The sequence below is a fragment of the Apteryx rowi genome, unplaced genomic scaffold, assembly GCF_003343035.1.
Source record: "Apteryx rowi isolate R43461 unplaced genomic scaffold, aptRow1 scaffold_39, whole genome shotgun sequence".
NCBI classification, from domain to species: domain Eukaryota; kingdom Metazoa; phylum Chordata; class Aves; order Apterygiformes; family Apterygidae; genus Apteryx; species Apteryx rowi.
In genome coordinates this window covers 927,531-954,417 of record NW_020450418.1, presented here as the reverse complement: position 1 = coordinate 954,417, position 26,887 = coordinate 927,531, and the positions used below count along the sequence as shown (strand labels likewise).

The 26,887-nt window shown below is 38.5% G+C and overlaps 1 protein-coding gene across 2 annotated transcripts in view; it reads right to left on the bottom strand.

Annotated features, from left to right (window-relative positions):
- NEGR1 (neuronal growth regulator 1) overlaps nucleotides 1–26,846 on the bottom strand; it is a 304,317-nt gene extending 277,471 nt beyond the window's left edge. For both annotated transcript variants that reach the window (XM_026074528.1, XM_026074529.1), the window contains exon 1: nucleotides 26,671–26,846. In XM_026074528.1, coding sequence (XP_025930313.1) covers nucleotides 26,671–26,846 — 176 coding nt within the window. The remainder of the gene's footprint in view (nucleotides 1–26,670) is intronic.
- Between the last annotated feature and the right edge of the window lie 41 nt (nucleotides 26,847–26,887).

Here is a 26,887-nt window from a genome sequence, read left to right as displayed (position 1 = left end):
AAAAAACAAAATAAAAAGGTTTAAGCATAATATTCTTATAGGAATAGAAATATAGGCAATGTTCCCTTCTGTAGGAAATAAAGATATAAAAAGGAAAACTCCCCACATCAATACCACTCTATATACCAGCCCTTGAAACCCTGCTCAAGCTGCAGCTTTCCTGGGCTTGACTCAAAGCTACCTGAGGCCTTTCATCCGCACCAGATGCTTGACCAAGGATAGCCACGAATCATCAGTAGCACACACTCAAGCTGCACGTTTCCTTCTCAATACCTATCATCTTCCAATAACTAAAACCAACACTGCATAGGCAGAATTTTATTACACTGCATCACCTATTAAAAATGGCCAAAATTATACTTCAATACTGCCAAAGGCACTTATTTGTTAATTGTTTGAGTGGTTCTCCTTATTATCAACTGATTAATTAATGTACAAGATGGCATAACTTTATAAATTGGTTGACATCTTCAGTAAGCAGTGTGATGAATTTCCCGTTATTTTAGATGAAAATTACTGATTCTTATCCAGATAAACCATAAGAAAGAACATTTTTTGAATCTGCTATCACAAATCTATAGATGTATATTATTAAACAGCATATATATACACAGAGAGACAGAAAAAATAATTTTCTTAAATAAATTCCGTTATCCCTGCTATGAAAATATTTGTGTTGATCTTCTGCACTCAGTCAAATTTCTGGCTAGTAGATGTTTTGGGGGAATTGGGAATAATGTGTCAAGTCATCTCCAAAGATAGCAAACTTTTGCACAGAAACTGTAACCTCAAATTGTCAAAGTATTGACCAATAAGGCACAAAATTTGAAATCTTTCTAGTTCCTGAATATATGAAAAAGAACTTGCTCTCCTGTCTGACCAAACACCCATCAACATTTTTCTAGCATCTGAGGTTTAATACTCTTCTGCCTCATTTTTAATAATCCTACAGGACGTAGCATTATTTTCTACTGACTATTTCTGGGAGTTATTAACATTTTCTTAAGCTACTGAATGTCTTTAACATGTTATTTATTATGAAAATCAACATACATGTCTCAACCTATGAAACATATTTCATATTAATGGAATATATATATATTCCTAATTTCTAAAATAAAAGCGTTCCAGGCAACATAAACTTTCACCCACAGTAAATGTAGTACATTATTTGCTACTATATAGCATAATATTACTTTGTACTGTTAYAGTGTATTACCTTTCATCCAGAGATATAGAAGGTTTACAAAGCATTTTAAGAACCTAAATCTATCCTCCCCCTCACGCCTCCCCCTGCACTACAAAAAATCCCAAGAAGTTGCAAACATACTCTCATTTACTAAATACCAGAAGCTTTACGCCTGTTTTGTCTGGTGGTTGTTCTTTCCTCTGCACTCACAATTACTGAGTATCGCGCCCCAGAAGTATTCTATCGTGGACTGCAATCTTAGTGAGATGGTGGCTCTGCTCTCTGATTTACTGTGACTGTAATGAGCAGGTTGACTATCCACGCGTTCAGTGAACACCAAATTGCCGTTCAGAACTTGAGAGGGACTATCTAAGTGTCTCCTCCCACTTAGTCAGCACTCAACCCTTGGCTCCTACACTGTTTTGACTCGGCTCTTCTGTGACTTACGACTTCCTTAATTCACAGAAATAAATGCACTAACCATCCTTAACTTTATAGTCCATCTTTTTACATAAGTAACATTTTCATGAACATTTCAAAACAATATTCCCTGTGATCCTTCACTTGGTTACTTGCTCAGAAAGGTTCTAGCAAGACAGAACTTTTTTTTTGTGCTTATAAAAGATATATTTTCTAATCCGCATAAAAAAGCATTTACTAAATCTTGTAAAAAGAAAATTTATTCTGATGTGTCTAAAACATTAAAAAGTATGCCTTTCAATGCAGTATTTCTAGAAAGATCTTATTTCATTAAGAAATAAACTTTGTTATATAAAATTCCTCCTTCTCTGTTCACTTTACCTAGCTAATATAAAAAAAGCAGGAATCAGCATAACCCATTGGAAATGTGATGTTTCAAGAGTTATTTGAATTAAGTTCCAAATATATATGCAATATTCAAGGCTATGACTGTTTCCATAAACAGAGTAATGTGTTCCCTGGCCATAAACAGTTTCTTTAGAGTAAACATTAATGCTATAATAGATGATGGGGAAGGAAGGGTGAACTGCCTGTGGGGAGAAAGGGCAGTAGATACAGAAAACATTAACATGCTAGTTAGTAAAATTACTCTGGTATGTCAGCTACCTATATTTGGAAATATCAGGCATCCATTGATAATAATTATTTATATTACCACTTAAGTCATATTGGTATTTGTCAAGGAATGCATGTTCACTTGAAATATTTAAACTACTGCACTCAGTCAGATGAATTACGTGTACTTTATCACAGAAAGTGCTCTTTACACCTCCAAAACCAAGACTGATTTTAAATCCACCACTCATTCATTCATAATGATTTTATCAGTCACAAATGTGTTATACAGAAACAACAAGAAAAAAGTGATCAAATATTTCAGTATAAAACATGAAAGATGGAAATACTACACAAAACAATCCTGCAATTTAATTTGCAGGGAATCGTATCATCATTCAGAATTTAACTCAAGTCACTAGACTTTCACATCTGTACCTTTTTGCTAGCGCACATCAGACTGCATAATTCAGATATACCAGTACTATTAGTCATAACTTAAACCAAACTCCCTTTGACTAAAGTAGTCTGTGTGAAAACTGCATTTTATATAATCTCCTGATAAGAGCGTGCAGTTGTGTATAAAAAGATTTCACAGAAAATTCAACTACCATATCTATGCTAAGGACTCTTAGATCTCCTCCACTCCACTCTTGTATCCTAAGTCTAATTTAAAATTTTGAACAGTATTTGACGTTGCATAGACATTCACTTACTGGCTCAGAGGTGCTCTCAAATTTTCTTCTCCCCTTCTGCCCTCACTCCTTCATGCCTCCTCAGTCATTGCAGACAGCCTCAATCATTCTGCCCGTTATTCAGGATTATGAACAAAACTTCTCACTGTTTTGCGCTAATTGCTCCCATCCACAACACCACTGCAAAGATCATGACTTGTCTCATTGAGGTGGCTGCTACTCAAAATATATCCCTTTACAGCCTCCTCTCATGTATCACACCAACATAAACAGCTTATTTCCACTTTAAAAGTCCACATGGTCCATCTCCTTGGCTCTTTCAATCAGTTTTGAGAAGTTAGTTTTCCCTGCAAAATGGCCCATAAAAACAATCTTCATTATCCATATCCTAAATCCACTTCCAGTCAAATCCATGACTCCACAAGCTGTCCTTTATATTGGAAGCTGGTGCAAGTCCACAAAGTACAAGTTCATCTGCTGACCTGAAAGATGGGCACAAAAACATGATTCCGAAACTATCCAGCCAAAATACCTCAGAGATAATGGTGCAGCTGTTAGTTCATTCAGTAAATGAGAAATACTGCATAAGAGATGTATTTTTTACTGTTGCATATATCACATAATAAAGTCTGGCACAAAAGAAAACCCTCCAAAAGCTAGTAGAAGATGTGAGCAAGACCTCGCTTTCTCACCATTTAGACCAATAAAGACATCACATAGACTACAGAAACCCCTTCAGGAAATATGGATGTTTAAGGCATAAATGAATAACTAAATGCATTTGAGCAGCAGCCAAGCTGCCTCATTTACCATTTAACTCATATACATGCCACAGATTGTTTGAGAGAACACAACTGTACCTACTACAGTGGACAAAAAATGTTTGTCCCCAAGCACTCTCAAATCTTCCTGCCACCTATGCAATGTTCTGTGCCATTTCCTACCTGCAGCTACAAACAATACTGTACCATGACCCCCTATTTCCTTTTTAGGTTTAGCAAATTCAGAGCAGATATTCTCACTTATTACTCACATACAGAAAATGAGTACCTTGTAAAATGAGAGTCCCCTTTCTTCAGATAAAGTGGCTACATTTTGCAGTAGTACCTATAAAACCACCCACATTACCACCACTGCAAGCACTGCAACTACTACTAGTAATTCCGTTTAGGATGGAAATTGCCTGCTTCATCTTTCAATTGCAAAAATTAAGCAGATTTTATTAATGGATATTCTAAATTATGTTGCATTAAGAAACAGATTATTGTTCTATTTATTAAGTAAATTACAGAGCAAAGAGGTTTACTGAAGTTATGCACATCAATAATTTATCAGAATGTAACAGAGAAACACCTATTTAACTCATTGTGCGACTCTACTGCTATGAGCAGCTGAAAAATGCTTTTGCTGCAGTTTAAAGAGGCTGTTCTTTGGCAGCTTTTCAGTAAGTCCTGCTCCAGTAACTAAAGAGAGATTACTCTTGCTCTGAATGAAAGCAGCTTTTCAGCGAACACTGCAGTGTCCAGTTCTGCCCTCATATACAGCACATGCATGCATCCTCCATTGTGCTCAGAGTCCTGCCTCAGAGGGTAGAACTGGACCTATGCATATTTTGTGTTCTGTACTTTACGGACAGATATGCAGGGGTCTTCCCTTCTATAAAACAAATCTCTTGGAGTCCAAATGAACTGCCACCCATTTAAAACACACAGGGTCTGATGCTGTGCTATATAAAGTAAAAATCTGAATGCAATACACTTGACAGAATTTCCTACAGAAGATACCATAAGAAGTTTAGCCTAATGAATCATATTTCAAAGCCTATGGCAGTACTAAACTGAAAGGCTGGAATCAACTATAAAAGATTATGTTATGAGAATTTAATTTGCAGACCATTTTTTATTTTTAGCACCTACATCTTCATACTACTAGAAATGTAAAATACAGAAGGTTTATGCAAGTAAAAAAAGTCAAAATTAAACATAATTGATTAGATTAATTTAAAATTAAATTCTAACTGTTTAAGACACTATACTAAAAAACTGTAACTGTGACAAACGATATATTTCTTTCTCCCATCTTCTGCTACTTAATGGTCTTCAAAAGGAAAAGACAAGTATAATTTTCTAGATCAATTGTTTCAACCAAGGGAAAAATTGCTTATCATAATTAGGCTATTTTCATAACGTATTTACTCAATGTGACCAAAGCACAGCACTCATGAACTGATGTATTCTTAATGATTGGTTATTCTCCCCATAATCTTCTCATCTAATTTTAATCTTGCTATGTACTTGTTCAAAGGTCACAGACCATCTGCTCAGGAAGAAAGTAAAGTTCAGCAACTTTGCTTTTCAGAGGTTGTTCGGTTTTTTTGATCTTGGCATTTTTGTGTAGTTTGCCTGTCTGGGTTTTCTTGATATATACTGGGTGATATTGGACGCCTTGGATCTGGTTGTGAAACCATGGGACTTGCTCTCTTTTTAAAGCTTCAGAGCTTAGGTGGTCCAAAACTACATGAAAAATTTGCAGAGTGAACAGACACCAAGAAAAAAAATACCATAAAACTTATATGGTTCCCTTCAATTTCTCACAGAGAAGCAGCTATTATGATTTTACTTTCTGTTATTGCTTTCTGGATTTATTCTTTGTACTTCAGAAGGGAAACAAGAGTCCCAACTGATAACATTGCTTTTGACTACAGAAGCATAGGAGAGACCATCTGTACTCTGAAAAGACTGAACCCTTCCAGTCTGAACATCCTATGATGATGTTTATTAAATAATTACTATGTAAACAAGTCATATTGAAGGTAAACAAAGCTTGTGAGTTTATTTCATTATTTAGCTTGGAAAATTGTTTGATGGGTTGTTAACATGTGACTTCACAGGACACATGCAACTGACAACCCAGAAACATCAAAAAGTGGTCCCTCCATATTCTGCTCACATCTTCTGAACAAAAGGGATCCTGTTAGTTCTATGGATAAAAGCTGACAACGTAATGCAACCTTCTTGACCCATACGGTTCACGAAATCTGAGTTCCAGAACATTTCAGGAAAACCTCTAAGAGGAAATTTGTCAGGTAGATAATCAAAGTTCTACAGAAAAGTTCTGCTGAAAACAGAAGTCGCAATCTATTCTTGATTGTACAGCCAGGAGCAGCTGGACCACAGCTGCAAATTGTAAGCTATTGTTTTAATCCTTCTGAAGTAACGCAAATTTCTTATTTAGAAAAAATATAAATACATACACAAATTTGTCCTACATACAAATACCGTAGAAGGTAAACAGATATCTCCAATAATAGATGATCTTTGTGATAAGAATTATAGACATTGTTTTATACAGAGGATGTGAAATATTTGATGTTAAAGTAATTACCCAGAAACGAGTAAAATTTTTGAGCGAACTTATTAAACAACACAAGTAGCACTATACAATTTGATTAAATACAATAATTTTTTGTACAGATAGCACTCCTACAAATCTTAGTAGTAGCATGAAACAAATATTTGGTATTTCTTGGAGAGAACTAAGTGACTCTCCATATTCCAAGACAGAATAAACTGAGAGAACACCCGAATCTCTCAACAGCAAGAAGTGAATTCATGACCGACTTCTAAGTTATGTCAGGAAAAGCGGTGTTTGCCTTGACTCAGGTAACATGGCTGGCAGATCTCTGCAGGGGTGATATAACACGGAGAGTTTTTCTCTGGAGCTAAAATATGATTCTTAAAGAGAAGCTTCTCCAATTCTTTCTCTTGCTTCTCCCCCTCTCCCTAACTAGGATAGATAATGGGATTCAGGCATTTGCTCTTGAATGCTGCAAAAAGTAGCATCAGGATAGAATTCATAACATAAAGCACGTGTCATAAAAAAGGAATGGGCTTTGACACAGAATCACAGAATGGTCGAGGTTGGAAGGGACCTCTGGAGATCATCTAGTCCAACCTCCCTGCTCAAGCAGCGTCACCTACAGCACATTGCCCAGGATTGCGTCCAGGCGGCTTTTGAATATCTCCAAGGAAGGAGACTCCACAGCCTCTCTGGGCAACCTGTTCCAGTGCTCAGTCACCCTCACAGTAAAGAAGTTTCTCTTCATGTTCAGACAGAGCTTCCCCTGTTTCAGTTTGTGCCCRTTGCCTCGCGTCCTGTCACTGGGCACCACYGAAAAGAGTCTGGCCCCGTCCTCTTTACCCCCTCCCTTCAGATACTTACACACATTGATAAGATCCCCCCTCAGTCTTCTCATCTCAGGAAAGGCTGAGAGGGCTGGGACTGTTCAGCTTGGAGAAGAGAAATGCTCCAGACCCCTAATCAACTTAGCAGCCCTACACTGGACTCACTCCAGGAGCTCCATGTCTCTCTTGTATTGGGGAGCCCAGAACTGGATGCAGGACTCCAGATGCAGCCTCACCAGGGCTGATTAGAGGGGAAGGGTCACCTCCCTCGACCTGCTGGCAACACTCTTCCTGATGCACCCCAGGAGACCATTGGCCTTCTTGGCCACAAGGACACATTGCTGGCTTGTGGTCAGCCTGCAACCCACCAGGACCCCCAGGTCCTTCTCCGCACAGCTGCTTTCCAGCAGGTCAGCCTACAGCCTGTCCTGGTGCATGGGTTATTCCTCCCTAGGTGCAGGACCCTGCACTTGCCTTTGTTGAACGTCAGCAGGTTCCTCTCCACCCACCTCTCCAGCCTCTCCACGTCTCTCTGAATGGCAGCACAGCACTCTGGGGTATCAGCCACTCCTCCCAGTTTTGGATCATCAGCAAACTTGCTGAGGGTGCACTCTGTCCCTTCATCCAGGTCATTGATGAGTAAGTGGAACAATAGTGGACCCCGCTAGTTACAGGCCTCCAACTAGACTCTGCACCACTGATCACAACCCTCTGAGCTCTGCCATTCAGCCAGTTCTCAATCCACCTCATTGTCCATGCATCTAGCCCGCACTTCCTGAGCTTCCCTATGAGGATGTTATGGGAGACAATGTCAAAAGCCTTGCTGAAGTCTAGGTAGACAACATCCACTGCTCTCCCCTCATCTACCCAGCCAGTCATTCCACCATAGAAGGCTATCAGATTGGTTAAGTATGATTTCCCCTTGGTGAAGCCATGCTGACTACTCCTGATCACCTTCTTAGCCTTCACATGCACAGAGATGGCCTCCAGGATGAGTTGTTTCATCACCTTTCCAGGGATCGAAGTGAGGCTGACTGGCTTTGTAGTTTCCCGGGTCCTCCTTCTTGCCCCTTTTTGAAGGCTGCAGTGACATTTGCTTCCTTCCAGCCCTCAGGCACCTCTCCTGATTGCCATGACCTTTCAGAGATGATCGAGAGCGGCCTAGCAGTGAAGTCTGCCAGCTCCCTCAGCACTCGTGGGTGCATCCCATCAGGGCCCATGGACTTGTGGATGTCAAGTTTGCTTAAATGATCTCTAACCTGATCCTCCTCCATCAAGGGAAAGTCTGCCTTTCTCCAGACTTTCTCTCTGGTCTCCAGGGTCTAGGATTCCTGAGGGCTGGTCTTATCAGTAAAGATGAAACAAAGGTGGCATTCAGTATCTCTGCCTTTTCTGTATCTTTTGTCTTCTGTATGTCATCGAATTCCAATTAAAGTAGTAATCGTGGAAGAGCAAGAAGGTTTTAGAAAACAATACTGTGCTGTGAATTTAAAGAGTAAAAAAAGAACAAATAGCCCTTCTATATAAAAGTCTCAATGAATGTTAGATAACTGTTTTATTAGGAGATAAGTTTTCATTTTTTCTAACAAGCCACATGAGTTCCAAAATCCTAGAGGGCTGAGAGTGACTACTGGTATTGTCCGTTCTCCCTGGACTCACACAGCAAGACACATGCATAGTTGGAACAGAATGTTATTTTAATTTCTAGTTGGATAGTCAATTCAACAGTTTACTTCATGGTCCCTCTGTCTCCAGAAACACCCCTAAAGGATTTTCAGAGTTAACTAGGTATGCTGTAATTCAGCACACCAACATCTTTTGAAGTATTTTTTCAAAATTATTTGGACAGTGTAWATTATATTTCTCAAGCCATTGCAAATTTACACCCTAAAATCCATTACAAAAAAATCCAGAACAACTTAAGTAAATTGAACAGTAAAAGTTTTCTTTGTGGAGAGGAATATCATTTCTATAACAGAGAAATACAAGTTTAACTCTCACATGTTATCACACACCATACGTAAAGATTTTGAAGATCAGAATGGCTTGCTATAATCACTGACCCACAATACTTAAGTGTCTAGGACCCATCATAAAATGAGAACTTTGATATGAGAGGCCCTTAATACTTGAAAGAAAACCTGAGACTAATAAGCCTAATTTTTTTGCTGTTTATATTAGCATTTCAACCACATTTTTAATATTTCATTTTAGATTTACTTAATAACTGTGTTGAAGGAGAATTATAACAGTATAAAATTGCTGAAGCGGGAGCATGATTTGAATTTAGAAGTGGCCTGGTGATTCCAATCATAAAAGTACGTCTTAAGTGCAGCAATACAATTTAACTTCTATCAAGGCAACCTAAAGTAGTAGTTAGACAGTGAAACACTAACATTTCTGTAAATATTACACATCTTAAAAGTAAGTTTACCCATTTAATTTCTATGAAAAATGCATATTATTCAAGATRAAATTTATGACAGATAACACATTGATAAATGCATACATACTCTTTAATATATTATAAATCATGATTTTGTAAATATTATACCATACTATTTATAGCATAGGAAATGTATCAATGATAATTCACATAAATGTTTTTATTTATTACATTATTATTTACTTCACTCTGCGTTCTGTAAGCAACAAAATAGCTGTTAACATACAGCATTTTTTAATTCTCACTAGTATGAGACTTTTCATCACAGCTCAAATACGTACTTTAATAGATAACTCTGTATTTCATAAACACTGTTCCTAAAATAAGCCAATTTTATAATGCAAGTCCCTTCTGAGACCTCCATATACAGTTGTGCTCATTTTTTAACTGATGTAGTTAATCTGATCCAAACCCCTCATTAAAAACTGCTATAATATGACATTAAAACCAAAAACAGTTAGGAATACAATAATTGAAATAATTGCTTTTAGACCAGATACAGATGCCTGTTGAAACTATAAATTATTCCAGCTTTATTTAAAGTATCTTGTAGAAATAACTCCAGCCTTTCCCCCAGGGGTCAGTACTGGGTCCAGTCTTGTTCAACTTCTTCATCAATGACCTGGAGGAAGGCACAGAGTGCACCCTCAGCAAGTTTGCCGACAATACAAAACTGGGAGGAGTGGCYRATACACCAGAGGGCTGTGCTGCCATTCAAAGAGACTTGGACAGGCTGGAGAGGTGGGCAGAGAGGAACCTCCTGAAGTTCAACAAAGGCAAGTGCAGGGTCCTGCACCTGGGGAGGAATAACCCCATGCACCAGGACAGGTTGGGGGTTGACCTGCTGGAAAGCAGCTCTGCTGGAAAGGACCTGGGAGTGCTGGTGGACACCAAGTTAAGCATGAGGCAGCAATGTGCCCTTGTGGCCAAGAAGGCCAATGGTATCCTGGGCTGCATCAGGAAGAGTGTTGCCAGCAGGTCGAGGGAGGTGATCCTCCCCCTCTACTCAGCCCTGCTGAGGCCACAACTGGAGTCCTGCGTCCAGTTCTGGGCTCCCCAGAACAAGAGGGATGTGGTACTACTGGAGCAAGTGCAGCGAAGGGCTACAAAGATGATTAGGGGACTGGAGCATCTCTCTTATGAGGAAAGGCTGAGAGAGCTGGGCCTGTTTAGCCTGGAGAAGAGAAGGCTGAGAGGAGATCTTATCAACGTGTACAAGTATCTGAAGGGAGAGTGTCAAGAGGATGGGACCAGACTCTTTTCAGTGGTGCCCAGCRACAGGACRCGAGGCAACRGGCACAAACTGAAACACAGACACTTCCATGTGAACATGAGGAAAAACTTTTTCACTGTGAGGGTGACAGAGCACTGGAACAGGTTGCCCCGAGAGGTGGTGGAGTCTCCTTCTCTGGAGATATTCAAAACGCGCCTGGATGCAATCCTGTGCAATGTGCTCTAGGTGACCCTGCTTGAGCAGGGGGGTTGGACTAGATGATCTCCAGAGGTCCCTTCCAACCTCAGTGATTCTGTGATTCTGTGATTCTGTTTGTGATTCTGTGATTCTGATTTTGAACCTCTGCTCTATTCTCCTTCATACTCCCACAGGTCGTAGCAAGGAAGTTATTCTCCTCCTCTCCTCTGGTGTCAGAAAGAAGTTCCTGACCTTTATACAGCCAGTTTGAAGAAAATTAGCAGTTTCACATCTTGCTGAGTCTTCAGTGCAGTACAGCCCATTAATTTGGGCTTCACAGTGTGCTTTATCTGTAACTTTCTAAAACCTCACTGAAGAGCCTGCGAGTCCATTTCACTAGCTGGGAACCACCAGCGTAATGGACACTGAGCCAGGCAACCAGCAAAGAAATGCATGAGGAAACACACAGTCTCTCTGAAGAGTGTCAGTGTTCATAGAGCCAAAGCTAGAAAAGCAGGAAAATCAACTGTGGAGGCATTAACTATTACTGGAAGGGGCTGGTCCCAGTACTTTGACTTAAAAACCCAGTATACAGCTGTGACAACACAATTTCCACTCATAGTCAAGCACGATATTTTTCTTAATGCAGACCTTATTCCCTGCATACACATTAAAGAGGCACAAGTGGAACTCCCAAGTACTCACCAGCGCATTACAGTAGTTTCCCACCACCAGCACAGGACATGTTGTTCTATAACATGTAATATTAGATTATATTTCAATCATGTGGGTCTGATCTAAATACAGAGTATCTGATCTGATAATAAATTACATCAGTAATAATATATACTTTATTTTGAACCATGTCACATTCAACACAAGATGTGTTTATTCCAAGTCTGCAATGTACCACTTATGAAGAACACAGGCTTCAATATTTAACATTTTCATTTTACCATCATGCATTTACAGCTCCATTTTAAAATTAAGTGACACCATAATTCATCCAAAGCTAAGGTTATGTCTAGAGCTCCAATGTCACGTTGAGCATTTTTAATGGGTAGCATCACAGTCGCAAAGAACTGGCAAACATAATGTGTTAAGTTCTCCTCTCCCCCATTAATTCTTTCAAATAATTAAAAACTAGTAAACAGACATTTCACAATTCAAAAAAAATGTTGCAGAAGTCATATTTCCTCAGAATACTTCGTCCCAGTTAGTTCCTCACACCTATACTCCCAGTAGTACATCTTAGTAGCTGGCAATTGCATTTAATTATTACACTGAGCATACGCTAAACATTTTAAATAGGTTTTCACCTTTCAGCAGAGGAGTGCCCACCAGCTGATAATTAATAACTACTAAGTGCTTTTCAGACTAGCATGATAGCATGCAGAAATATCATAAAGTGTTGACACAACAATCACTGAGCTGAATGTCTCAAACAAGACTGTTTCTCCCTTCCCCCTCCTGCCCAACTCCCTCTACACTTTTTGTTTAAAGCCAGCGTAGCACAGTGCCAGCTGGCCAGCAGTCTTCTCTTCTGCAAASAGAAGTTGGCTAGCCAATGTATTTATTGAATACACAAGATAAAGGGAACTACAATGGTTAAATGACAGTTTCATGAATTTATGCAATGCACATTTTGAATATATGTCTGATGAACATTTACAATCCAGGCTAAAATTTTGAGCATATATGTCAAAATGAATAATGGACTCAAGTACCCCGTAGCAGTATGTCAGCACCTAAGTACAATATCGCAACAATGAAAACCCTCACTCTGCCAGACCACCAAAACTAAGAAGTATTTCAGCGACGGCCTAGAAGTCAATATGCTAGGCCATATTCCCGCACATGCTCACAACCACCACGGCTTTGAGAAGTTAGCCTTTTGGGCTCTCTTTTGTAGTTTGACCATCAAGCCCAGCCGAGCCACCACTCGGATCCATCAGAAGGAGTGTACCTCTCCCTCCAAACATTCATGCTCCCACCTTTTACTCGAGCAATGGTACCTGTCTAGCTTTGTCAGAGCCAGTTCAGAGTTTAAAAAAGCTTTAAACTGGTTTTGAAGATTGTTCCTCCCACTTCAGTTCCCAGAACTAGCTCAACACAAGCTCAGATAAGCACCTGTGCTGGTGAAAGTGAAGCAACAGGACTGACTATTTTGGATCGACTATCCTTTAGGCTGGTTTACATGAATAGTGCAAACACTGCCTGAGTTTCCTGAGAGTGCTCTTGCTTATTACCAGATCTTTTATTTTGAAAGAAGTGAGTAAACTTTGCTGACTTAAACAAATTACAAAATCCAGAAAATAAGTGTGACTGTTCATCTTCTAGAGAGGATCTTGTGCTTTTGGTCCCATCTAACATGCTGTCTCTGCACAAATTTTCACCAGTGTTGTTAAAACCCGGAACTAATGAACCTGATGTAAAACCTCTGCCTTAGCTTTATCAGCATTTCAGCTGGTAGGTTACTACAACATGCTAAAAAAAACATGCTAAAAAAGACCTTTCACACAAGCATTGTACTGGATTACTCAGATTTTAAATATATTTAGCAGTATCAATGAATCTGATTCTTCCACATATAAAGTCTACTGGAATGTGTAGTATTTCTTTATAATGGTAGAAAAAACAATTGGAAGGGAAATTCTAGGCAAACAGCATAGTTAAGAAGAAAGAGAAAGGAAAAAAAAAGGAAAAACTGGTTTAGAATACGGCTTCATTTATTCTAACAAAATTTTTGTTTCACAGTAGCACAAAGTAACCCCTTCCACAACACATTCCTGTTTTCACATGACATCTACCCTCATCATAACCTAGTGACTGCTACAGCTATAGCTGCTATCGGAATCATTTTCCCACATGTAGTATGTAAACATTTTTTTAAAAATGAAGGAAGCAACTTTCCAGAACATTCAATGAAGATACAGCTGGTGATGCATGTCAATATATTAAAGTAACAAATGTATTTTAATTTAAATGGTAAGAGAAATTATCAACATCTACATAAAATTAACAGCTTTAACATAAAACCCAGCACTAATTCTATAACATATGTGTGTGTGTGTGCATATATATACACACACACACATACATATATATACACACACACATATTATTTTGAAGCTTAAACTCCTAGCACAGCTTTTCATTATTTCACATACTTTAACAGACAAATCATGACAAAAAGATTATACTGTAGATGAAAACACATTTGAAGTTTAAGAGTGTCCCCATCTACCAAGAACAACATGGAGATAGAAGAAAAGCAGCAAGCAGGAAAGAGGACCTTAGTCGTCTCTCACCCCTGCTCTTTTTTTCTCTCTTGCACTCACTCTCTTCCCCCTCAGGGTCCCACTCCACACACACTAGCTCAGCTTTTCTTGCACAAGCAAAACATACATGGAACTAAAGACCAAAAAAATTATTACTGGAATTATTTTAGAATAAAATTTGAATATTATATACTAGAATTATTACTGAAAAAATTATTACTAAATTTCTAAGATAAATATAATAAATATATAATTCACCTCAGTTCAGTAAAACATTTTTTTTTTTGCATACTGAATCACAAGCTTCTTGTGATAAATGGAGACTGAGATCAATAATAGTGAACGTTAAGGGTAAAACTGAAAAGGGAGTGTATTTTTCTCCCACAAGATTCACATAATCAGAATCTTAGTTTTACCTCTTCCTCCTCTCCTATTTCCTTCCTGTGGCACAATGGACTTCTTGAAACCTTAGGGACAGAATCTTTGCTCAACACGAGTGTTGAGGTGGGAGAGAACTTGGTTTATCCATAACTCAATGTATGAGAACCTTGTATGAAACAAACAGATATTTTCACTATGCAGTACGCCCTTTAGTGTCTCATTTTTTACTGTAATTCCTGTATCTTTACCTTGACTGTGTAGAATAACTTTTTAAAATAATATGTTTTGTTACATTTTGGCCCCATATGAAGCATCTTCATCATACACATCACCAATTTTTAAATGTAAAAATGATAACTCATTCTTCAATGTAGTGTTTTTATAATACTGACCATTGCCCACTATGGAATGCAATAAACTAACTGAGGTCATGTTAGATCTCTAGAGGAAAAAGAGCCTTCAACCCTCAAAAGGATTGTTTAGAGTTTTATTATTTTATATTATTTGGTTTTTATTCTCCTAACAGTTTCATTTATTCATTATTAATGAAAGACAAGCTTTCAAGTGCAGTAGGAGACACATTTTACAATAGTTTGATAATTCGATCACTCATATTGGCAAAAACCATACAAGTCCATATAAGTTCATTATAGTCAAAGGACTTCCTTCCCTACGATTACTTTAGTCAGAATAAAAGTTGAATAAAAATCAGGTGCTTGGAAAGGGAGGACTTTATTCTCAAGTGCTATTCTATGACGGTGAGTTATATTCTGCTCTGACAACAGTTTAAAAATGTTTTTTTTAAACACGAACCCAGTGAAATATCAAAGGCATACAACAGCGCTGTAAATTATGTATATCTATGTTTTCTAGAGGGAATAAAGTTCCTGCATATTTTTGACAGAATTGCATTATGTAAATTTAACAGGTATATCACAGATAGTGTACTCAACTGGATAGCTATCTTATTCCTGTATATTTAAATAAATATTGAAAAAATCCAGCATATTGTACAGAAAGTATATATTTCCTTCATTTACATTGAAATTTGCCTGACAAAAACAACTGGAGATTTCTGCAAGAAATGTTGAATGTTAATTAGATTTTTCCAAGACAAAACTGTTAATGCCAGCAGTTGGATACTCTTTGTTTTAATTATGCATGACTAACGATAGCTGTTTGCCTGTTTGACCACCAGATTGTCTGCTGTTGCCAAGGGAAAATCTTTTAAAAAAGATTGACTGTTTTTCTGTTATAAAATAGGATATATTCCAGTTCATCTTTTATTTTTGAAATAGTTTTGCAGGTGTAAAAATCAGAACTTTATCTGTTCATGATGACATAATCCTTCAACACTGGCATGTATGTCCACACCCACTCAAGTGCCCACAGAATGAGCCTCTTCCAACTAAGTATAGTCTCTGAAACTGCAAAATCGTCACCAGCACTTAAACCAGCCTAATTACATGTTGAACTAACTGGTGGACCATGCTCACTATAAAGCCATCATCAAATATCTACCAGATTAATAAGTAATACACCATGCAAAAACAGAGTTGCAGTTACAGCTGCTGCACACATTTACTAGCTCCATGTGCTGTTAAGTGCATGCAACTTACTATAGAAAAAGTATCAAGAAATGCTACTGTGACTGTTGAACATTTTATTGGGCCTATTYTGCATATCCATCTACATGCAAATGTAGGTGCACTAATGAATCCAGCTTGTTTTGGGGTCTCTGACAGCTGTAATGTTGGGAAAAAAATTGTGCATCCAGCAGGAGGAGGAAATATTTTTTTTCTGGTGAGCTGAAAAATAATAATAATAATAAGTTGAAAAATAGTAACAAAAAAGCTCAAGTTTCTGATAGAGTAGAATAAAACGGAGTGGTATTTGGTATGCCCATACAATATAACAGAGTACAGCAACCTCGGCTAGCTCCAAGAGCGACAGTGTGTTCATGCAGTACTATGCAACGCCGCATACAGAGATTTTCTCCCATTCTGAAAGCAACATAGTGCGTGAGCGTGATCACATACCCACACTAAGCAGTCCAGCTATCTAGCTGAGCTACTGAGCTCCAGTGAAGAGTCACACTAACCCAACTATGCAGCTCCTGTTCAAGGACTAGCTTGGTAGTGAGCGCTTGGGATATCTACACCACACTAATAGGGTGGCGGAGACAAAACTACAGACAAAAGGCAGAAGAGGGAGTGTCCTGATTGATTAGAAACTTAAATAAGCATACCACCAAGTTAGCATGAACCTTGAACTGCTCTCTTGGTTGAATTCAGGGAAAATGGAAATTTTACAAGTTTGTAAAGTTATTTCCTCTGCTTTTAAATGGGGCCTTTCTTTTTTTGCAAGTACAAGGAGCCCGTACTGATCATCTGTTTTCAAAGGCTAATAGAGAGAGACAGAACTGAAGAGAATTCAGAAGACTATCCCATACTTCTGCCAACAGACAGCGCCCTAACAGAGGATTAGTTAACAAAATTTTATCCCCATGTTCCTCATCAGGATTAGCATTCTCTAAGGAAGTCAAAGGTTTGTCTTCCAACCTTATCTTTCCAGATCATTTTGATTTACAGATGAAGCTAAATAAAGAAGACCAGAACTCTGGTAGCAAAAGTCTGTGGATGATTATGATCAGTAATCTGATTGATTTTTAAATCTTAAATCATCAAATATGAGGTTCATTGCCTCCACTGTCACCAGCAAAATCCAAAATCTCACTGAATTTATCCAAAACTATGACCAACCTGATTAATCTATACCTGCCTTCACTTAAATGCTGATTTGAACCTCTCCAGTTCAAGGGGGAGGAGGAAGTTGTTTAGTCTCAGGCCCATCTGTTCCTTTCCCTGCACCAAAGCAGTATTTCAAGGGACAAACAAAGTTTTCACTGTTTGAGCTGTGACTCACTAAGCTATTAGGCAGTAATGAGAATTTTGCATATAAAATTTCTTTCTTCTAGTTTCATTATTATGAAGAATGACAGTCTCATTATGGAAGGGGGTGAAAGAGGATGATGCTGTCTTTGAAAGAACGACCCACAATATTAAAATACTATAATGCACTTAGAGAACTGTAGCTGGTATGGGCCAAAACCATGCGGAGGGGAATCAAACAACGTAGACTGTAACATGCCAGTGCTTGATAGGGTTCCCTGACCCTGTCTGGCCATAAAGTATAGATGTAGACATGTAAGTCTACATCTGGTACATATTTGAATTCATTAGTCGAGTGCAAACCTTACTGTACCCATAGATCTATGCAAGTCTCAAAAAAGAGCAGAAATGTCTCCAATTTCATTCTAAGAGCCTGTTGCAGCACAGACTTCAGTTTCCAAGCACAGCGCAAATCTGCTGGGTCAAATTTCGGCCAGGAGATAAAGTGGTAAGCCAATACTGCATGTCTCTGGCCTATGAAATAAGACAGTGTGAACCCTCTGAGACTTATTTCTCTAGGATATAGGCTACAATCAACTCTTATGCAAGATGACAAGAAGAAAGTAATTTAAGTCTTTTCCCCTCCCTCAGTAGAACAGCTCACATCTTGTTTGGAAGCAATTCTGTTTTACATTCCTTATCGATTCCTTATTTTGTTCCATTTCCTCTACATAACATCTGAAACATTCATGATCATTCAAAATGATAAATTATTTTAATTTACTCTAAAATTATTTATTTTAACTGCACAGACAAGAGGCAAGTGCCCTAATGTGCTTATTTAATAACTGGCAGGGATTTGGAATGTGAAAATCCTGCCTAAACAACATCTTAATTTTACAGGGTTGTGAGCACATGTATGTCAATACATAATACAATTATATTTCAGAGATCATAGAGATCAGAGAGATTTCATAGCAAAATAATGTATGAGCTTGAACTGTACAAGAATATGAAAAGAGTGTGAAAATCAAGCAATGTACCTTTTAAAAATGTAATGCAAAGGAAAGTGAAAATATTTTGTATTTATTACACCTCTCATCCCCCATATAGACGTACCTACATTTATACATGCATGCACACAACTATAGTCAACACTGGTTTGTGGATATGCATCATAGGGACTCTAACATTAGAATATATATTATCATCTCATAGAATCTAAATACATTATATACACTTGAAATTCTGCTGTTATTCACACTGCAAAACTGTCATTCTAAAGGCTGAATTCTCAGTAATATGAATGATGACGGACTGGGAATGTTGGCTGATGTGTCAGTGACTCTCCCTGACCATTCTTGCTCCTTTGGCAAAGATTATTAGCCTTAAAGTGTAGTTCTTGTTGGAAGACAAGCTGTGACAAAGGCAAAAGTGGCAAGTGATTAAGTCCCAAACCTCAAAAGTGACTAGCCCCCCTCAGCAACTTAAATATGAATTAGGCATCTAAATCCCCTTGAGAACCTGAATGTGAATGGCTTAGGAGTCAAAGACTACTTGACATTCAGCATGAGACAAGCTCTCAATCCACTTCGGCACTTCTGTTGATTTTGACAAGAACAGTTGGATGTTTCTCAGGGCAATTTATATGTGAATCTGTATGGTTTCACAGCTCCAGAAGTGTCAACAAGGAGGCCCCACAGAAGAAAGAGAAGATGATAACCATAATTCTGTAATTTCATTCCTGAATGCCTGGAATCAGGAGAATTAAAAGCAGGAACTAGAAATGGTCCCAGCAAGATTTCACTTGGACCGAAATCCCCTGAGCAATGATATGGCAATGATGTATTTTACAGGGAAAGGGAAAGTCAGATCTGAAAAACAGCATGTTTTCAAAGGCAGAGAAATGGAAGACATGGATTAAGATGCCACTGCCAAACTTCTCTTGCCAAAATAGAATTTGTTCCTCTCCTAGACTCTGATTTCAGGGACTCAGTGTTTCCAATAGAGCCAATATGATCAATATTGATAGAACAAGAAAGAAGGGAAAAACAAAAACAGTGTCCTGGTAACAACTACCTGAAGCAGTCAAAATCATGATAAAGGTGATAAAGAGTACAGACACCAGTGATCTTGACAGAGATTACCACTCCTAAAAGTGTATTTTAACAAACAGAAAACTGCAAACCCCTTGTTTTAAAAAGCCTGTGCTATATTGCTGCAACACTTCACCCCTGGACACAACTTCAGGAGGGAGTTAAGAGGTGTTGATGGTAAATTGATTAAATTCTTTTTGCTAGAATTTATTTCATTTACTTTGATGACTTCTTTATACAGGGCTTCACACTCCTGTCTAGTATATAATTTCTCATTGATTTCTCAAAGAAGAGCCAACACGTGAAGAACTCACTTTAAGTAAAGGACCTGAACCTTATGTAAGAAAAGAAGAGCTAGTCCAGATATTTGGTGATACCAAATATTAGGACTCCTCCTTTCGGTTATCTTAGGCCATACCTAACAYGAAGAGCTGCATTTGGCATCCCTAAGGGAATCTAGTTTAGAAAAATGTTAGCTGGACGTTTCCTCCTTGAGCTGTAAGGAGAACAACAGTGAAAAGCAGAGAGCATTTAGCTTTCTGATACAAGCAAAAAAGACGACAAGAATCCAGGAAAGTCTTTTGCAACAAACGGTGAGAACTGTGATCTCTATGAAGCTCAAGGGAGCCACAGTGAAATAAAAAGTCATTAGTACTGTACAAGGAATAGCATTCCTCTAATTCCCTGCTTTGAAGTATTGTGTGCCACCCCAGGAGGTATTACAGTGAAAATGCTTGGTACCTCTCGGAGGAGGAGGAAGTCAGGCTTGCTGGATTTATATTTGCAGATTTCAGGCTCAAGCAGCAGCTGTTCTAAACAAAGACACTGAGAGATACTAAAGAAGCCAAGAGTTGCTCCTCCCATACCTTGGCTGACAACTTGTTCCACCAGTGGGAAAACTTCTGAAAACAGATAAGTTAATTAACTGTAAAAGCAGCCACCAAAAGAAATTGATAGAGTTTCAAATCATTTGTCCACTATGTAGCTAAACCTTTTAATACCAGCAAGAAATGCAGAGATACCAGTTATGGAGAAAATGGAAAAATTTTGAGTGAGAAACAGAGGACCCAGGCCTGAGACACACAGTTGCTGCCTCACGACTACAAAACACATCCTCATACCAGCAATCTCTGGCTAGAAGGCAAAGCTTGTCATCCCGTTAGCCTAGAACTCCCCAGTTATCTTCTTCAGTGTGCCTCTTCTTGTCCTCTGCAAACATGATTATGTCGTTAAATATCAGAGGGGATATTTATTGCCTCCATGTGCCACTGCTGGATCCAGTAAATCATTGTGTGTTAACTTGTTATTACACTGCCTGTTTAATGTACTCCTACACAGTATTTATCTGCAACTATTTGGCATGCATGTAAGCCCAAGTCGTTGTCCATTTTGTGTTACCTGCTAGCTCATATGAAATGTTTAAGGATTACCTCAAATCTCCTAGGCAGGGGAGAGTATGACCCCACACCATACGGACCTAAAACTCTCAAAGGTGGCAAAAAAAGAAGGAAGCCTACATGTAAAAAATTCAAATTTAGAAAACAAAATAAAAATGTCCATAACCCTCCAATCTGTGATCAGGAAAAAAAATTCTTCAGTAATTATTCTTCTCAGATGACTGTTGGCTGCTCTGTCATCTCAGACAAAATTCACATGGGATGGTCACAGAGAGACTACTGTTGTCAGAAACAATGAGGATGGAGTTTAATCTACCTGTTAACAAAACTGGCCTAGAATTTATCTCAGCCAGGTCTGACAAGAACTGATGCCCACTTGAACTGACTACTACACATTAGATAGGAAAACAAAGAAACACTTCACTTGCACAACAAACTTAGCACCATGCACTGAGAAAGAAAGAGTTTTCCACCTGTAATTCCCAGTGGTGCTATAGCAGTAGTGCTAGGAGAAAGTACTGCTAGAGGCTGCAGCCTAAACAAGGCTCAGGCACTTAACTACAACCATAACTGAAGTGAATTATCTGTTTTACAGCTTTCATCACTGCTACTCCTCACTCGCACCCYTTGGGAATCTTGATCCAAAAGATCCCAGTTAGATATTTAACTCTTTGCAGTGAAAATTGCACATCAAGTTATTTTATGTATTCTAGGGCATACATTTCATTAATTATTCCATAATCACACAGCAGGAAAGAATCTTTCACTTATTTTTAAAATGTGGTAAGTTCTAAAACTTAATTTACTGTGATTACACACAATATAAAAATACTATCAGGTATATTAGCTGTTGTTATTCATAAACTATAAAAAGGTAACATGCAGGAAAAAAGACTGTTTGCTAGAGAAAGCCATACTGATCACCTTCAGATCTGTACATTGAGATATTTCAAGGGGATTTTGTTCACAAATCACAGAATAGGTGTGCAGGGACTGTTAAGAAACAAACTATTTTATGTACGTGGCCCTCTTGCCTTTATATATCCAAGAAAACAGCCATAGACTAGACTACCATCATTATAGAAATTCAAAGAGAAATTCTCTTTTACTTCTCCTGGGTAGAATAGCCTCGTTACCAGCCTGATTATCAGCTCTCCAGCTGCCCTCCTTGCTCCACCCAACAGCACGAGCAGAGGGAAGGGGAGAGAGCAGCAGCTGGCCACAGGGAGGGTGGCTTTCTTACTCCCAGAGCAACAAATCCTCGAGTATAAGCACCACTCAGGAGACGGGAAAGAAAAGAAACAGATTATCCACGTTTGTTCCCCACAGTTACGATAATCTTAACTTAATGAATTGGTTTTAATTTGTTACCTTTCTTAAAATGTTCGTGTTCTAGCAGTGCCACTTTTGTTGTCAAAATGTTACAGGTACATTGCAAACCTATGCTGATTGCTCTGTTTATACAATGTCTTTAAGGAGTTACTAAAGCACTACAGTTCTGAAAATAGAGTTTCCTGTATTTTTAGCAATTTAGCAATCTATTTTTTTAAATAAATACTTTTATATTTTCTTCTCTCCTCCCTCATGAGTTCTCATTAAATCTTACTGATTACCTGGGAAAATCTAGAAAAAATGTAGGAAAAATGTAGGAGATTTTATACTCTAGAAAACATTTCTTTCTAAAATTTTCTCATACAAAATAACTGCAATAGTGATATAATTTCTTATAACTTCAATAAAAAGTGATACAAATACTGTAGGATCAGCATGGATCAACCACTGATTGAAGAAAATCAAAAAGAGTAATTTTTTAATTACTGAGAACCCAGAAATGACTCATCATCAGAAAGAACATCTTGGTTAATGAGAGTTTTTCTTTAAAAAAAATGTAAGATTGTTTCCAAAAAATGTGTGTTAAACAATATATTTGTACCCTTTAACATTTTTTCAAACTATTTATTAGACAAGTACATTTACAGATTAAAAGTGCTGTGCACCATTCATTTTGTAAAAGTTGACAATTGTTGGCTATGATTAGAGGTATTTTAATACTATGTAGGCCATGTCATCCAAAGAATATCAAGAATAGGCCCAACCACAGCATGCTTCAGGTTGTATAAACTGGAAATGTATTTATCTCAAAAGAATGTGGTAACTGCAAAATGGGAAGGCCTTGTAAAACATACAGCCAATTCAAACACACTCTACAGGGAGTAATATTAAGAGCTTTGCTTCACAGCATAGTATTAGAAAAATACTACATGTGTGTTTGATGCAAAACTGATTAAATACACTCTAATATGAATTAACTATTTGAAAAAAGGAATCCACACTATTTATTTTACATCATGTTAACACTTAAGAGGCTTTTATTTGAAAACCTCAGCACTTAGAGAAGACTTTAGTCCTCATTTTTTAATAAAGAGGGTGAAAACTTAATATGACAATTGAGACTGGAACTCGGGTACTCTGCCTGTCATGTTGTTCATTGAAATATACTATTCATTTTCTTCAGTAAAATCTTGGCTCAAAAGAAGACTTGAACTGAGAATAAATTTTACTTGCAACACAGGTAATTCCATTTATTCACACTCACTGGAGACTACAAAATGTTCATCTATGTGCAATTAAGCTAAACAGCTAAGCAAAACCACTGAAAACCAGTGTCACGCTCCTAAAAGCTAGAGCAGGGATGTGTTAAGAGTAAGCACTTGTGAAGTGCCTTCAATGCCCAGTCATTCACATACAAGTAAACATGCACATGCATCACAAACCAGCATAATCTTCTTTCAGCCTAGAAAATGTTGATTCAGTTATGTGAATGACCCCCACAATCTATCTTTTATTATTAAAAAACGCTAAATGCTTTAAGCACAGTGTTTTCTGATTTTAACAAGCAAAGTAATGAGTAAACTTTTTGAAAACCTCATTCCTGGAGAAGAGAGAAAATTGGGGAAGTCTGGTGTTACGGAGGGAATCAAAGTGTGCCAACAGAAAGGAATTGATGGCCATCTTGCACAAAGAGGCAGGGCGCTACTGTACACAGCCAACTTTGAATGCTGCCACGTACAGTGATTGAGAAGATCTAAATATAGAGGTCTACAGAGCTCAAAGAAAGAACTCCTTTCTCTAATGCCCAAGTAACTGCTTTATCCAGCTCACTGGAATTTGTACTTAAAATTGTCAGCTTACAATATTTAAGATATATGTATTTTCAAATATATATGAAAGGAATATCAAGTGAGGAAAATTTCAGGAGGAGCGGTGAAGATTTGCACCAGGAGATTCAAGATAAACAGCTCTACCTATCTTCTGTATACTCTTTTGAAAATGTTTTCCTATAGTGATCCTACATTTCCCCTTTCAAATCATTTTATTAGCTGAAAACAAAACATACTCTTATTTGAAAGAAAGCCCACAAAGAGGGTGGAAAAAAATGAAAAACAAGAGTTAATCATTTACATCACAGAGACAGAAGAATGAAAAGAGATACAACACGTTATTTCAACATGTAATTGCTTCGTTCTGCAGTTAAGYAATGATGTTTACATTCTCTTTAACAGCACCTTTTTCCAAAACAGATACACTTCCTCAGTTGTGAGCAAAAAGTAATCTTTTAATCTTAAAACTCGAATTTCCTTTATGTAACCTACCCAGCTGCAGAGACACTGAGTTCCAAACATAATTTTAGGCCCAGAAAACTGAATGTATTCTAGCTACTCTATAGCTGAAATCTACTAAGAGGTAACCTTTAGAGTATTTGTATAATTTCTGATTAAGGTGGTTCTAAATGTGTGTATATATGTAAATACACACACACACACACACACACACCCCCCATGTCTTTGTAACACTCAGCACTGGCTGAAGATCTGTCTTGAACTGTCTCCCAACTCACCAAGTTACCTTCTGTGCAATCTTTAAATCTGAACCACTGCAAATGAGATACATTTTGTTATTATATTTCCTTTGATTCTCCAATTCTATAGACAGAAAGCATGAGGACTTTAGGACATGTGAAAATACAGAGTACAACTAAGGTATACATGAAAAATATTTGTCAGCTGCCCTACATAGACATCTACTGTATTTGCAACAGCTACTACACCAGAAGCAAGCTGACCTGCTCTAAAACAATTCCAAATTTCTATTGAAAATACTTTATGTAATAATTTTACAGCAGATTTTAGAATCGTTAAAAATGCATATGGCTAAAACACTTTATAATCTGTGGACCTAAGTGAGTGACACTCTAAAGAAAGATAATACAGCCAGATACTATGTAGCTTAAAACTACTCCCTATTAAATTAGAGATTTGTCACACAAAAGCAGGTTCAGCCTACTGCAGAAAATGTATTTTTCTTAAACTATAGCAACATCCAGTATCATGACAGAAGTGCAGTATACGAATAAAAAGTTAAAATTGAAAAAATTAAAATCAAGCCAGGGGATTAATGAGTTGAAATCAAAAAGAAGGATTCAAGTAGATTAAGTGCGGTGTCCTACTACTGGTAAACAAATTTCACTCCAGTCAACTGGACTGAAAAAGATACTGTAACCATACGGAATGCAAGCTTCATTAAGAGAAGTAATAACGGAGCTTTGGTAGGCATGTAATCTCCTAATGGCGTAAAGCTAGCTTTTCAAGGTTAATCATCAAAAAATAAATATGCAAAAAATAACAACACAAATATTTATAACTGTGCAATGTTTAGTACCATATTGCAGCTGAGCAATATCCTGACAGTGATGTTTGGATTACAGACGCTGTAACCCGTGCTGCAAGCCAAAAACTACATCATTTTATCAAGCAACACCGATTTCCAAACTTCTATAAACAAAGTTATTATTCAAAAAACAAGTATATACCTTTTGCAGCCATATAATTGTTATTGCAAAACGTTAAGAATTCCTCTGTTAACAATATGCCTGCTTTCTGTTACTGCCTTCAAACATAAATTCACCACTGATCGTTATCATGGAATTTATAAATGTATCAGCTTGTGGTTTTAAACTATGTTTTACTAAATATAAACCACTTAAAATTGGAAATTACTTCCATCACATATCAGAACTCCTTAAAGATTACCCTAGTAAAAAACTAAACACATACCACACCCAGCGAACTAAACTACAGATACACTGATCGGTCGTTATATGAAGATATCTGCCGCTAATGTTCAAAGAGAGAGACATAAAGCATATTTTAGGTGATACAAGTGAACCAACTTCTCTCTGCTGACCTGAACCGTGACTATGAACACCGCAATAGATGTTTCCCACATCTGCCAGGGGCAGTTTACGAGGAATTGCTGAAGTCTGAGCGCAGACGAGCATCAACCTGCCCCTTTTTTTCCGAAGGGAAATACTTGTCCGGCTGCCCCGCTAGCTTCGGGGACAGCGGGGATGCACGGCTCACTGCCGGGCTGCGGGGCGCGGAGCGGCGCGCGGGAACCGCGCTTCGCCAGGAGCCGCAAACTTGTTTCCACGGGAAATGAACGCGGGCAGAGGAGATGGCCGGGACCCGGCGGGGGGGTCGGGACGCGGCGGGGGCCGGGCACCCCGCGGCCTCCCCGCGGCCGCCTGCGCCCCGGCCCCGCCGCCCGCCCGCCCGCGGTGCGCGCCCCCGCCCGCCCCGGCGCGGAAGCGGCTCGGTCTCCTACCTAAGCACCGCCGTGTCCCCCTTCCTGACGACCAGGTTGTCCACGGCCGCCCCGGGGAAGTCGGCGCTCTGCCCGCCGGGCAGGCAGGAGGGCAGCAGGCAGCACAGGCTGAGGAGCACCGCCGCCAGCCACTGGTTGGAGCAGCAAGCGCCCTGCACCAGCAGCATCATGTCCATGCCGCGCCCGCTGCGCTCCCGCTCCCGCTCCGCGCTCCCCC